We start from the raw sequence: 14,882 nt of genomic DNA on the forward strand, positions 1-14,882 counted from the left end.
TGGATGAAAAAAAAATCGTCCTTGTTTTCATTCTTTCGTCTAGTAAACATCTAATCTGGGCACCAAAAAAGAAAGAAAAAAAACAGCTTGTCAACTGTGTTTCTCTCTCTCTATCACCCCACCGGTATTTGACTTCAGACAAGGATTATACACGTTTAATCTACAGAGTAGTGATCATATCCATTAGACCTACTTTTCCCTATATTACTGCGTTTGGATCGAAATGTTTAAAAAACCTACAATCAAATACCAAATCTCAAAAATAGGGGTACTGCATATATAAGACATGTACACAAAAATACTGGTTATACTAATACCAACTCTGTATAGCCTAATAAAAACACAGACATGTTTTTAGAAAAGATATAAGAATAGTTTGCAACCAAACAGTTTCCGTCATCATCTGTAGGTGTACTGCTCCTCGGTGGTTTGTTGGACCTGAAGCTGTTTGGGTGTCCTCAGCCCACTATGGACTTCATCGACATCTTGTGGCAATTGAGAAGTATAACAACCAGACACAGCAGTCTAATCTCTTCCGCATTTTCATTTTAATTTAGTCAGCGGGACAAAGATGGACAACTCACCAACAGACACGTTTTACTTTTTTTTAATCACCTGAGCGCTTTTTTGTTCCATTTATTCAGCTATCAAATCAAACGTTAAGATATGAAATAAGCCTATTTTTCAATCGATTTAACACTTATAAGCAAAATTATTACACATGCATTTTGCTGTTAAATAAATAGTTTCCTGTATTGTTGTGGCTTCCTCTGAATAGTTTGACGCAACTCATTGTGCGCTTGTGCGTTCCTTTACGCACGAAAAGGAGCGACATGTTGCAATCCGTCATTGGATTTCACAAGACGTTACTAAGAAAGCGGAAGCTTAGTATGAACTTAAACTCGGTAACATTTGATTGACATTGTCCTGTGTTTCATTTTGCGAATGTGGTAACATGTTCCGTGGTAAGGTGCCGGCGAGCCTGGTGTAGATTCTTTTGGTTTTCAGAGTGTGTGAGGAAGACAAACATTAAGAGACCGGGGAGTACAGGTGAGCGTGACATGCGTCCGGATCTGCTTGACAGAAATATGTTTCCCTGCCTTGTGTCTAAAGTCTTTAATAAGTATAAGCTACATATTATTATTGCTTATTGTTCTTTTTAGTAGTTTTATATTTTAGACGATCAGTGCAAAGTCTACAAGTACTTTGAGTGTTTGTAATTGTGTTTGTGTGTGAAGAGATGATGACACGGTAGCTTCAATTTTCAGGTTCACAGAATTTATATGAATCATCATGCCTCCACATCCCATAATCCAGGCAGTCATCGACTTCTCAGCTGGAGCAATGGGTGAGTTAACAGTATGGATCTATTCAGATCTACTGATCTTCTGTCTGTCTGTCTGACTGACAAGCTAGACAAGTTATATACTGTTTATTATTATTAGAGTAGTAATGGGAATATTTCTTGATAAATTGATTAAGGATGACAAATATCTATATCGTGTCTTTCTGTTTTTCTGACATCATAATCAGACCCACAGTGGGTCTGTGTACTATATGTGTATTTAGTTGGGGAAACATAATAAGTGTTCAAACTGCTCCCTGGAATCTGCTTTGGATGCTTTTGCTCTGACATCAGTTGCATCTCTCTTATTGAATCTGAAATAGACGCCTCTTAAAATCCTTCCTCAGGTGGTACAGCTTGTGTGCTGAGCGGTCAGCCGTTTGACACCACAAAGGTTAAGATGCAGACATTCCCCACCATGTACCGCGGCTTCATCCACTGCTTCACATCAACCTACAGGCAGGTGGGACTAAGTGGTCTCTACAAAGGAACGACCCCGGCCCTCATAGCCAACATCAGTGAGAACGCTGTGCTCTTCTTGAGTTATGGTCTCTGCCAGGATGCTATCCGTTTTGTGTCCAGGATGGATAAAGGGGCCGATCTCAGGTTTGACACTGACATTTCCGTGTATTTATTCAAGTATCTATAATAAGCTCCATAGCTGGATGGGGTGAGGAGCAACATTTTGACAAATCAGTGTAATAGTAAATAATAAAAAAAGCACAGTAGCACAGTGTGTCATAAAAAGGGATAAAACATGTCATATAATATAATGTTATAAATAAAGGAATTGTATAGTATGTAAAAAAGTAAATAAAAGACGTCATAGTGTATATGTCATAAAAATGGCATAGTATAGTATACCATAAAGTCATTAAAAATGACCAAGTATATAAAAGTCATAGTATAGTATGTTTTAAAAATTCATTAAAAAAAAGTCATAGTACAGCATGTCATTAAAAAACAAACATACAAATTCATAGTATCGCATGTTATAAAATAGTCATAAGAAATGTCATCATATAGTATGTCATAAAAAGTAATTAAAATGTAATAAGATAGTATGCTGTAAAACATGTCATAGTGTAGTATTTTATGAAAACTGATTACATGTCATAGTGTAGTGTTCCATAACAAATATTATAAAACATATTAAAATGCCATAGAGTACCATGTCATAACAAATTTCATAGAACATGTCAGAGTAAAGTATATATGCCATTAAACACATCATTAAAAAATCATACAAATATCATAGTATTGTACATCATAAAATATAATTAAATGTCACAGTATAGTCTGCCATTAAAAATATAATTAAAAAGATCAATACAAATGTCATTGTAAAGTATGTCATAAAAAATATCAGAGTTGAGTAAGTCATAAAAATATAAGTGCCAAAAAAAGTTCTAAGAAATGTCATAGGAAAGTATGTCATAAAAACTAATGAAAATGTTATAGTGTAGTATGTCATAAAATAATGTCATATTATAGTATGTCTTAAAGGATTTCATAAAGAATGTCATGGTATATTATGCCATAAAATATGTCATAAAAATAATATAAAAATGTGTATAGTATCATACAAAGTAATTAAAATAACAAATATAATAGTATAGTCTTGAAATGTTATAAAAATGTCATAGTATAGTCTGTCAAATACTCTTTCATAAAAGAGTCCCAATCTCTTGTAGGATAGTATTTCTTAATAAGTCAGAAAAATGTGAGGTTATAGTATGTCATAAAAAACAAATTAGCACCGTATCTAATAAAACAATCATAACAAATGTCAGTATATAGTATACTGTATATGCCATGAAAATGTCCTAGAAAGTCAGAATATTGTTTTAGTAAAGTATTTTATAGAAAATTATTCCAAAATGTGCAGTGTAGTACGCCATAACAAATATCATAGTAGGGTGTGTCATAAAAATGTCTCACAGTGTAATATTAAATTGAAAAAATAATAGAAAAATGTAGTATGATTTACCATAAAACACGTTATACTATTATACTATATTTTACCAATCATAAAAAACATAAAAAGGTCATAGTATAGTATCTCTAAGACATGTTCCTTATTAAAAAATATAATAAAGTATGCCATCTGTGTGTCAGCAGACTTCCACAGAGCAAATGACCTCTTATTAATTCAAGAATGGAAATGTCCTGAGTAATCCTATAAACTGAAGCAGCCAGTCTTCCTGTATGCGCACTAAATATCATTTATTGTTCATTTCTTCTATTGTGCTTCTTTTGATTGCTCATCAGTGATATTCAGAAGGCATCGGCGGGGTCTTTAGCCTCCATCTTCTCCTCCATGGCGATATGTCCAACCGAGCTGGTGAAATGTCGCCTGCAGGCCATGCACGAAATGGAAGCGTCTGGCAAGATCCCAAGTGGACAGAGAAGGTCAGTGTGACCAAAGAGAAACACTGGAATGAGCAGAACATCTACTCAACACATGTTTGACTGTGTTGTGTGATGTGACTTCAGCACAGTGTGGACAGTAGTGAAGACAGTGTTGAAGACAAACGGCCCCCTGGGTTTCTACCAAGGACTGACGTCCACCATGGTCAGGGAGATACCAGGATACTTCTGCTTTTTTGGGGCCTATGAACTGTGTCGGTCTAAATTTGCGCAGCACATGGGCACGGACAAGGACGGTATAGGTATGGTTATTATTTTCCATTTATTTGTAATGAGGTGTTTTTGCAGTTTAGGATGTTGCACTTGTTTCTGTGATTCACTCCCACACATATTTTGGGTCTTTGCAGGTGTTCTTCCGCTCATGTTCAGCGGTGGATTTGGGGGAGCTTGTCTGTGGTTGATGGTCTATCCCATAGACTGTGTGAAGTCCAGGATCCAGGTGTACTCTTTAGCTGGGAGGCAAGAGGGCTTCATGAAGACCTTCATGGGTATCGTACGTAATGAGGGTAAGATTTGAACATACATTTTTTTTTTAATTTAAATTCACCCAGAGAGTGTATGGCTCTCAACAGTTTACCTAAAAAAGGATAAATATTGCCTGTTGTTGTCTTCTCAAATGTCTCTAAAATGTTTCATTCCAGACCATATTTGTGACAACATGGGAGCACAACTGAGAAGGGTTACATCACACAACCATATAATCATAGAACAGCGACTGTATAATTTGGCTTTTTGTGAAAAACCATGGTTCAGTAGAAAACGCTGCTGACTCAAACACACACTTACTGTCTAGACTTGACTCTCTCATTTTGTGCAAAACCAGTTTAGACGTTCAAATCAGTAAAAAAAAAACTCTTCATAGACACACTTTTCACCTGAAGTTAATTCTGAAGAGAGGAATTCTCCAACAATATTTGTTTTGTTATTGTGTGTTTTCTAACTTTCTCCCTGACGTCTGCAAAAATACAAAAGTGTCGTGTCTGAATACAGTGAGACATTGTGGTATTGCAGCCACCATGGCTGTTATCCAGTATTCACCTTCCTTTCTATAGGGACACAATAAACCTCTTTAGGCGGTTGTTTGATGAGAGGGACAGATATCAGGAAGGAATATGAATGATTTACACAGACTGTATTTGTTTATAGCTGTACTGTCTCATGGTGCCAGTCAATGTGCATAATAAGACACAATTAATCAGCATTATTCAAAGTAGCCAAATAAGCCCTGAAGGACATATGGTTATTTGATCAGCAAAAAGTAAGATTGACACAGATCTGACTTATTAAACTTAACAACAATGAAAACACCAGTGTAGTCAATTAGTAATATATGAATCTAATTATGTACAATGTAAAGGATGCCAAGCATAACAACAGCAGAGCATACTGAGATAGAGATTTGAATATGCTGCGCACGAAACAAGATGCAAAAACAACGATAAAGACCAGTACAGCATTGTTCTTGTATGCTGTGGTGCTCCAATCATAGAGATGGTGCTAATGGGCCTATGGCGTGCCGACAAAACCTCTCAACAGAGCAGCCACTGAAGGGATATTTTTATTCCACGGCTCTCTGTAAACTACAGAGAGAGACACCGTAGTGAAAAAAAAAGGTACAGTGTGGACTGTTCTGCGATTTTAATTGAATACAACTGTACATCTCATCTCTGTCGGCATGCTGAATGCACTGAGTCATAGCCACATGTTCCACCATCTGCAGCATCTGTTGGCACGATGGGGAGGTATTCGGAATGACTTGACCTTTAAGAGTGCATGGAAGAGCTTTAATACTGTAGAATTTCATTTTAGAAGTACATTATTAACCATTAACATTAGATGATCGTTTTAAAATTGCCAAAGCTTGACACTGCAAATGTTTGTTGACATGTCACAAATGAAGCTACCTTTAACAATCACAACGATTGAGCCTGGGAGGACACTATAATCAAACGTCAGAATTGTAATGTGAACTTGTGTACCACAAACTTAAATAGAGGTACAGTGGAGCTGAAGTTTTTCGACTTTGAAAAGCTCTGAACGCTCCACTGCTGGTCTAAGTGTGAAGCAGAGCGTGGATGAATCATGTTGCTAATTGGCCCAAGCCGGGGGCCTGACTGACCCGTGGGGAATGCCCTGTGTATCTGCTTGACTCTCTCTTGTCCCACAGGCATCACTGCTCTGTACTCGGGCCTGACTCCTACCATGATACGCACCTTCCCTGCCAACGGAGCCCTCTTCCTGGCCTATGAGCTGAGTCGCAAGTTTATGATGGAGAGAGCTGGTAACTGTGGAGCGTCTTGACACTTGAAGATGGTTTGATTAGATGTGACACATGGTTCTCTACTGTGCTGGCCACAGTGATTTACAATAAAGTCTTAATCTCGACATCCCTAAGTCAAAGTGTGACACTTCACCTGTGAATATGCTTCATCATGGTCCAAGATGCCTCGGTTTTACCTCGTCACTCATTTTTCAGTGAGTATTCACAAAAGGTTTTTGAACTCAGAGAGCGGAATATAAACGGACAGCTCAACCTTTCCCTCTAAGCAGTTTTAAGCAGTTCAGCTCATCGGCTCAGCTACACCAACAATGATATTTAAGAAGATTTATTTTGCCCCACCTGAACGCTCACCATTTTCAACCTGTGGTGAAGTTACAGAAACTTTCAATTCACTATTATATATATATACTATAAAAAAGTCTTGAAAATTGGACAGTTAAAGTAAAGCTGCAAAAATCGAATTATAAAAGCCTGTGCAGTGCAAATGGTTGCGTTTCGACCTGTTTTCTTTCGTTTTGTGTTTGCTGAAGCACATTCTCAGCTGCCTGCCTCACCACAAGAGGGTCCTGTTCACGCTAAACTTCTGTGTCCACTTGCAGCAGAAAAAAACAGTATTTTGATGCACGGGAGTTAAAATCATTTATTCTGTTAAAAGAAAGTGTATTTTTTACTGATTGTACATTATATCATAATAGTAGTTTTTTTTGTTTGAAGCATGAAATTTCAAGTAATAAATAATCTTGGACAAGGGTCTGTAATGGAGTTAGTCACAGAAACACTTAATAAGAGGAAGTTAATTCATTCATTTTGAGAAAATGTCAGCTGCTAGGAATTATGAGCAGTCTTGCATGGTGGAATACACAGTTTTGGACTAAATACACACGCATCATTTTTACATTTTTTTACAACAAGCCCTGAAACAAACAAAATTCAATTTACAAAAGGGCTAAATTAGCCTGTTGTGTGTAGTGTTGTGAACAACTGCACCGGGATTCACATGCGCTCATCATGTACCGTAGTGAGCTGGCTGTCATGTGACCAAGTATCATGTGACAGCCAATTAAAGGGACCTCAGTGTAATAATGATGGCAACCAGCAGCTCACATGTCGGTTGTTAGGGCTCCAAAGCTCACACTACTGTAGTCATGTTTTCAAATGGGTACATGTGTTTTTGGGCAAAGTGTCTCGTAACAGAACAGATCTATTGAACACTGACAGCCAAACTGGCTACTATTGTAGATTATAATGATGTAATGCTCGCTGTAATTAATCACACAGCATTTTGAGCGTCATCATGTGCTTTACTTTGTTGCACACTTACTTGGGTTTATTTTGTCTCACATGCATGTAGTCGTGCAGAGTTGTGGAACCCATCGTCTCCTCTTTTAGTGGAGTTGTTGGTCAACTCCCAAACCACCAAAATAAAAGCTCATTTTTGTTGCATTTATTTCCTAAACACTGATAAGTTCAGTGGTTTAGTGAAGGTTTGTGTATGTGTGTTCCAATAACCATACCTTAATTGTATTAAAATGCCAGGAAATGATCTAGTATGCCCTAATACATAGTATATCAAATACAGTTTGCCACAAATACCAGGATGTACTGCGTCGGGTCGCATTTTGCAGTACGCAAACAACTGGTGATGTCTGAGATGCCGTATTTAATTCTGAGGAGAAAACACTGACTGGACAGATTGTTCTCCAATTCTGTGGTCCTGTGGGTCTAACTTCAAAGGAGTCAGATCCAAATATCTCAATCCAGCTTCAAGGCTTTGACCCAACCACTGCTTCAGCAATAGATTCCAATTCCACATATTGATCATCTCTCCATTGTTTGCAGTTTTGTCTTTGTCATTGCCTCAACACATGTTATTTTTGGCATTTAGATATTGACAACTTTGCTTTGATTCATTTGTGTTCCTGATAGCACAACAGTGTTCCTTTGACTTTCCTTTGCTCTTCCTCCTGAACGTATGATGAGTGCTGAAATGTTAACACATACTGGAAAACAAGCACATATGCACTGAAAATGTTCGCGCCAAGCACACAGGAGAGAGCCTACCTCAGTGTGGAGGGGCATCTGAGTTTGTGCGTGTAAAATCACTTTGGTACGTTATGTTGGTATTTGATGTTTGATTAAAATGTGTGAAAGACGCTATTTTTGATAAATAAAAGTCATCGGAAGATATTGTGGACATCTTTTTATTCGGGTCATAGGAGAGCCGTCTGAACCCTCTAATTGCTCCATCGAGGACAGCAGAACGATTGACGTTGAACTTGCAGGTCATCAATTTAGACACTGAGCTCTCTCAGGATTTGAGTAATGGGGAATGCCTACAAATTTGAATGACAGACCTATCAGTAACTGTGATATGACAAGATGGCCGTGTCATATCATAATTTCATTTTGATATTGAGCAATGACTCACATTTTTCAATGATCTATTTAGGCCAGTGGTTCTCAAACTTTCTGTCACGCCCCACTTTAGAGGAAGAAAAATGTTCATGACCCACCGCCCCAACAAAATTGTAACAAAATGTTGAATTTTTTATTGAAATAACATTTTGTGACTCCTCCATCTGTACTTTTTCAAATAATAGAATAAAGAAAATTGCAATCACTTTCAAGTAAACCAGATTGCTCCATCAAAAACAAATAAAATGTGCAATCGCTTTATTAGAACAATGCAAATAAAGTTCTATCTGTGCAAAAAATAACTAATATTTAGAATTTTACACTGCATATCTTTTCAAAACAACAATAACGTTCAACCTGTGCAAAACAAAACAAAAGGAGTGCAGATATTTGTGAGCCATCAAGTTGTATCAGTATTAGTAGCTGCAATGAGCCTGCTTTCCACTACAAACAGACTTGATACGGCCACTCTCAGTTCATGCTCAATGTTGAGCTTAGATCTTTAGTCTGTTGTGAGAGAGGCAGAAAAGCCGACCTCACGGAGGTAGGATGTGGCGAAGGGAAGCAGAATGCCCACAGCCCCTCTGTCCGATGAGTGGAGCTCACATGGGAGTCGCCAAGGATCTTGGCCGGCGCGCATGCGCCAGCGTAACCTGTAACATTTACACGAAAGTACAGGCATTTCGCCATGTATTTATTAATGACTTAGTTTGTCCGTGTACTTTGTACTTTTGCAATATGTGAAGTTCTCAATAAAGTTCTTGAAATAAAAAAAAATCTCCATTTCCCCTGCGCCCAACCTGTAATACCACTGCGCCCCACTAGAAATAAATAAACTAGTTTGAGAAATACTGATTTAGGCCAACAGCATGTACCTGACAGTAGTGCTGGGACCGGTATACCGGTTTTAATTTCCCTTCTCTCTCTCTCTCTCTCTCTCTCTCTCTCTCTGTCTCTCTCTCTCTCTCTCTCTCTCTCTCTCTCTTTCTCTCTCTCTGTCTCTCTCTCTTTCTCTCTTTCTCTCTCTGTCTCTCTCTCTCTGTCTCTCTCTCTCTTTCTCTCTCTCTGTCTCTCTCTCTTTCTCTCTCTCTGTCTCTCTCTCTCTGTCTCTCTCTGTCTCTCTCTCTCTCTCTCTCTCTCTCTCTCTCTCTCTGTCTCTCTCTCTGTGTCTGTGTGTAGCGTGTAGGCACAAAATAAACTGTTTTTAAAATAAATTAAATATAATTTATCATATTTCTATATCATCATTTATCATATATCATTCTCTTATGTGTTTACTTGCACGTTCCTCTATCTCCCTCCTTCTCTCACACTTTATTCACACTTTCTCCCGTTTCGAAAACGTTCGGATTGCTTATTTTTATCTCAAATGTGGGTAAATTTCCATTATAAGGTGACATGCACACGATCACATCTCCTTTGTGTCTGCACCAGCTCTCATGTTTCACGACTTGGATGCCACTTATTGTTTATTCATAACCCTTCGCGCAACAGGTGTCAGACTACTGTAAGTGAATGTGAGAGCATAATGGAAAAACACAAGAGCTGAGGCATCCAATACAGGAGCCACATAGTGGCTGGTTAGGCTCTGAGGTTCATGTTGCCTGTTGGCACTAGGTGAGTCAAAGAGTCACACACCAAGTGGGAGTGGAAGTTTATGTGTGTGTGTGTGTCAGGTGCTGAGGGAAGGGGACAGGAGGCCACACCCCGTAGGGAGAAAAGACAGGTAAACAAGTGCAGCGCCGCTTCACTTGCGCCATCATACCAACAAAATAAATGTTCACTAATGATCTCGACCACGTCCAGCACGGCCGAGATGGTGACACAGGGTAAACTCCAGATCAACGTCGAGGAGAGTATCGAAGGTAAACACTTTTCATGATCTTTTAAAAAAATTGAGTCTTGCACTTCGACTGTTAGAGGATGAACGAGAGGGAAAAGTCTTGAGTTATTCAGGGTGAACATGCCAGGCATAATAGATATTGTTTGAGAGCCCCGAGTCTGCTGTTTTTAGGGGGCACAGAAACTCTCGGAGTGCCGAAGTCCTTCTTAATTGTTTTCGCATTTAAGGTTTTTGCTTACAATGTTTGTAATTAATTGTAGTATATCTGTGGGCTTTAAGTGTAAGCCAATCATTGGAGTGAGTCTGATAAGGTCCAGAGGTCCAGACCAACGATATAAGGTGGCAAATCTTCAAAAATGGCTTCATAAAGAAAGAGATGGCAGTGCATTAGATCACAGTGTAAGCATCCAAAGGAAGGTACATCAATAATTTAGTAGCTTACTTCACACAACACCCTGTGACACAGGTGGTTGCGGAGTAACGTGACTTCCCTCAGAGATTAATTACACCATTAGCGACAAATTAGAAGTGTGGATCCACTTCACCTCACTGGTCGCGTGCATCAATGTTTTGTGTCATCTTTGATAAAAGATGCTGTCCCACTGGATCGTTTTACTGTTTAATTGAGTGAACAAAGTGACCACAGCAATCTTTGGTCACAGGTTCTCACATGCCATGGAAAATATGTAAAATAGTGCACCTCTCTGTACAATGCAAGCTTTTAAAGTGTGTTTTTTTTTTTTCATTCTCTACAGATAAAAACTCAAGGGGACTGGGATGTTTCGGTTGGCTGTTGGTCCTCATATCCCTCCTCTTTGTAACAGCGACCTTCCCGATCACATTATTTCTGTGTGTCAAGGTAGAGTATATTCTCATAGACGTACACTACTGATTATAGGATTAGGCCAGTACCAGTGTCTTCGTATTGGACTGGCTGGGCTAGGGCTTCAGTCAGTATTTACTGCTTTGGAATTAGACCGTATCTATTATAATTTTCTAAATTCCAACACAGTCTAACCAATTTCCCTTCATGGTTTTTTGGCAGGTAAAAAAAAGACTAACTAATCCCATCAGTCTAGCTTTCAATAAGTGTCTAATCATTTGGAGCAAAGCATATTTGGGATGCAGAAATGTAATTCCTTTGTTCATAAAGGGAGCTTCACATGGCAGGTGACACACAGAACCGAGACCATTTAGTCGCCTCCTCTCTGCCATCCTGCAAAACTATGTAATGTATTCTGTGACAAGGATTTCAGAATCATTCAAATTACCCCGATGGCAAGTTTGTGTTTGGATCTCCACAATTGGAGCAGTGCATGAATCGATTCCAGGTTATACCACAGCCAATCAAGAGAAGGAAATGTGAAGATGTTATACACAGTGACTGTGGTCTTAGAGAAACCTCCATTATATAAGAGGTAAAGATGACAGTGAGTTCATTTCTTGTTGGTCTTTCCTTTGTTCTTTGTGTGTCCGGCCGTGTTTCTAACATCCAGATAGTGAAGGAGTACGAGCGAGCCGTCATTTTCAGACTTGGCAGGATCACAGACAGGAAACCTAAAGGGCCAGGTTTGTTGATGGATTGCTCTAATTACATTTTTTTTTTTTATCATAACATTTTAACAGCATACTATTCTATTACTTTTGTATGACATAATGTACCATGACATACTTTATGACCTTGACGCTTTTTATGGGATGCTGTTCTATGATTTATTTTACTTACGTAATTCTATACAATGATTTTATTTCACGTCTTGTCATGTCTCCTCCAGCTACTTGGGTTATGTCTTTTAACCCAGCATCCCATCGTCCCATCATTTATTTTGTGTTATTCCCCTCCCCTCTCGTTTTAGATACTGCCCTGCCTGCCCTTGTGTGTTTCCCGCCTGTGTGATTGTCTTGCAAGCCCCGGTGGTTTCACCTGTGTCTGATTACCTTCACCTCCCCGGTGTGTGCAGTCTGTGTGTTCCACTGTCTCAGTGGCAGTTTGTCTTTGTTCCCTGAGTCAAGTATTCCAGCAATTCCTAGTGTTAGTTCTCCTGTTTTTTTTTTCTAATCTCCGCCTGTAATTCTTGACTTTGGTTTTTACATTATCCTCGCCTTCTTTGTTTGCCTGACTAACTGGCGGATCTCCTGTGTACCAAACCTGTTTTGGCAAGTAAAGACTGTTCAAGTGCACCTAGTCCTGCTCTCTGAGGCGGGATTTTAAAGTCCTGTTCTTCCCCTGTGGAGTTTCCAGTCGTTACAATACTATACTATGACTTTTATTATGGCTTACTGTACAATGACTTTATATGACAATTTTAAAACATACTAAACTACGAGTTCTTTAGGACTTTTTCCAACATAATATACTATGACTTTTTATGACTTTTTTACATACTATACTATGATGTTTTTTTTCACTTTTTTTGACATACTATACTATGACTTTTTTGCTAGTACTACACTATGACATGTTTAATGACTTTCTTGACATATTATAATATGACTATTCGTGATCAGAGTATTTTTTCTTAGACGTTGTTGACATACTTTACTGTTATTTTTTTTGTCATCCTATACTATGACTTTATTGTGACATTTTCTGAGATACTATAGTATCACTTTCTTGACATACTATACTATGATTTTTTATGCCTATATCAAAATACTATAATATAAACATTTGGTGTGGCTTTCCCTTACAAACCAGGACTCTTGATGATGACCTATACTACCACTTTTTTATGACTTTTTATGAAAATGTATTTTATGACCAATTTAATACACATTTCATGTAACTTTTTCCCACATTATATTCTATAACATAATATACTCTGAATCTTTTTTACTTTTTTTGACATACTATACTATGACTTTTTTTCAACATAATATAGTATGACTTTTTTATGACTTGTACTATACCATGACTTTTCTTTATCACTTTTTTGGTTTCATACCATACTATGGCATAGTATATGACTTTTTTTATCACTTTTTTTGGACTTTTTTATGGTATATTCTACTATGATATTTAATGTGTGCATTATACTGTGAGAAAAAAAAAATGTCCATAAAGAGGTTTTCTGCCATTAAAAGTCTATCACTTAAAAGGCTTCATCCACAATCTTTCAAAACTAAACAGGCTCATTATTTCTTTTCAGGACTTTTCTTTGTTCTGCCCTGTACTGATTCCTTTGTGAAAGTCGATCTGAGAACCGTGTCCTTTGACATCCCTCCACAAGAGGTACGATATTTGTTGTTGTATTTTTTTTGCATTTGTTCTGTAGAATGTGGAAATAGAATTTGTGTCACAGCTCGTCTCTGTCGTCAATGAAAACTGTCTGTCGTCTTCCTGAGTGATAAAAGTGGCAGCGTAATAGGCGTTGTTTTTTTACCTTGCAGATCCTAACGAGAGACTCCGTGACGGTGTCTGTGGACGGCGTGGTGTACTTCCGCATAAACTGCCCCATCTCATCCGTGGCCAATGTGTCCAACGCACACTCGTCTACGCGGCTGCTGGCTCAAACCACCCTGAGGAATGTACTTGGTACCAAAAACCTTGCAGAACTGCTATCTGACAGAGAAGGCATATCACTCAGTATGCAGGTGAGCATAAACAGTGTGGTAATACGATTTATGAGGAGCTGCAGACAAGAGAAGTGTGAAATGTATTAATATCTTTAATTGGTTCTTTTTTCATCTCCCGTCTTGAACTCTGTCTGTTGTTTGGTACTGTGTGTTTCTCAGAACCTTGCATAAAACTGCTTTCTGCTTCTGCTAAAATGATAATGGCCGCACTGAGATTGAACCAGAGAACTCATGTATCACAAAACCCCACAAAATGTGTTTATAAAGGCTAAAAAGCATCATGCAGCTGAGGAGTTGGGTAGTATGTCTTATAGTTATTTGATTAAAACACAACTGATTAGTGGAGCTAACGGTGGATCTATGTGAGTGTATTTTATTTTGATATTCCCGTACAGGAATCTCTGGATAATGCCACAGATCCGTGGGGTATTAAGGTGGAGCGTGTAGAGATCAAGGATGTGAAGTTGCCTCACCAGCTGCAAAGAGCCATGGCAGCAGAGGCAGAAGCTAGTCGGGAGGCCAGAGCGAAGGTAAAGAGGGCATTGGGAGATTTAATTGAATTTCCTCTTAATGCAGAGAGGGAACATTTCTACAAATAACAATTATCTGTCTGTGCTTCAGATCATTTCTGCAGAGGGAGAGATGAACGCTGCCAGGGCTCTGAAAGAAGCCTCCCTGATAATTGCAGAGTCACCCTCTGCTCTCCAGCTTCGATACCTGCAGACCCTCAACTCCATTGCAGGAGAGAAGAACTCCACCATCATCTTTCCTCTGCCCATAGATATATTGCAGACTTTTATGAAGAGGGAATAATTATGTTATTGTTATAAAGTCTCTTAAAATCCCAGAAAGCTGCAGGTCTGCTGAGACCCTCAGCTCCTTTAAATCCAGACTGAAGACGTTTCTGTTTGCTGCTGCCTTTAATTGAACCAGCTTCAAGGATAATAATCAATTTCTGCATTTTACTACTACTGTATTTTATGTCTTAAACT

General features: G+C 38.4%; 2 protein-coding genes across 3 annotated transcripts; both read left to right on the forward strand.

Annotated features, from left to right (window-relative positions):
* Positions 1–356: 356 nt before the first annotated feature.
* On the forward strand, positions 357–6,162 carry slc25a15a (solute carrier family 25 member 15a). 2 transcript variants are annotated; one of them, XM_068714357.1, is made up of 7 exons: positions 357–1,050; positions 1,269–1,348; positions 1,693–1,951; positions 3,617–3,757; positions 3,842–4,017; positions 4,123–4,281; positions 5,943–6,162. In XM_068714357.1, the coding sequence occupies exons 2-7, from the start codon at positions 1,294–1,296 to the stop codon at positions 6,074–6,076; spliced, it is 924 nt and encodes a 307-aa protein (XP_068570458.1). In that variant the 5' UTR covers positions 357–1,050; positions 1,269–1,293; the 3' UTR covers positions 6,077–6,162. The 2 variants fall into 2 exon arrangements, with proteins under 2 accessions (XP_068570458.1, XP_068570468.1); XM_068714367.1 differs by having other exon boundaries at positions 1,805–1,951.
* A 4,095-nt stretch (positions 6,163–10,257) lies between these two features.
* stoml3a (stomatin (EPB72)-like 3a) lies at positions 10,258–14,703 on the forward strand. Its single transcript, XM_068725145.1, has 7 exons — positions 10,258–10,336; positions 11,070–11,173; positions 11,811–11,883; positions 13,464–13,546; positions 13,705–13,908; positions 14,286–14,420; positions 14,512–14,703. The coding sequence occupies exons 1-7, from the start codon at positions 10,258–10,260 to the stop codon at positions 14,701–14,703; spliced, it is 870 nt and encodes a 289-aa protein (XP_068581246.1).
* Positions 14,704–14,882: the final 179 nt, after the last annotated feature.

Source organism: Cebidichthys violaceus, unplaced genomic scaffold (genome assembly GCF_023349555.1).
Source record: "Cebidichthys violaceus isolate CVI_PGR_0920_01 unplaced genomic scaffold, fCebVio1.0.p SCAF_1, whole genome shotgun sequence".
Taxonomy (NCBI): Eukaryota; Metazoa; Chordata; class Actinopteri; order Perciformes; family Stichaeidae; genus Cebidichthys; species Cebidichthys violaceus.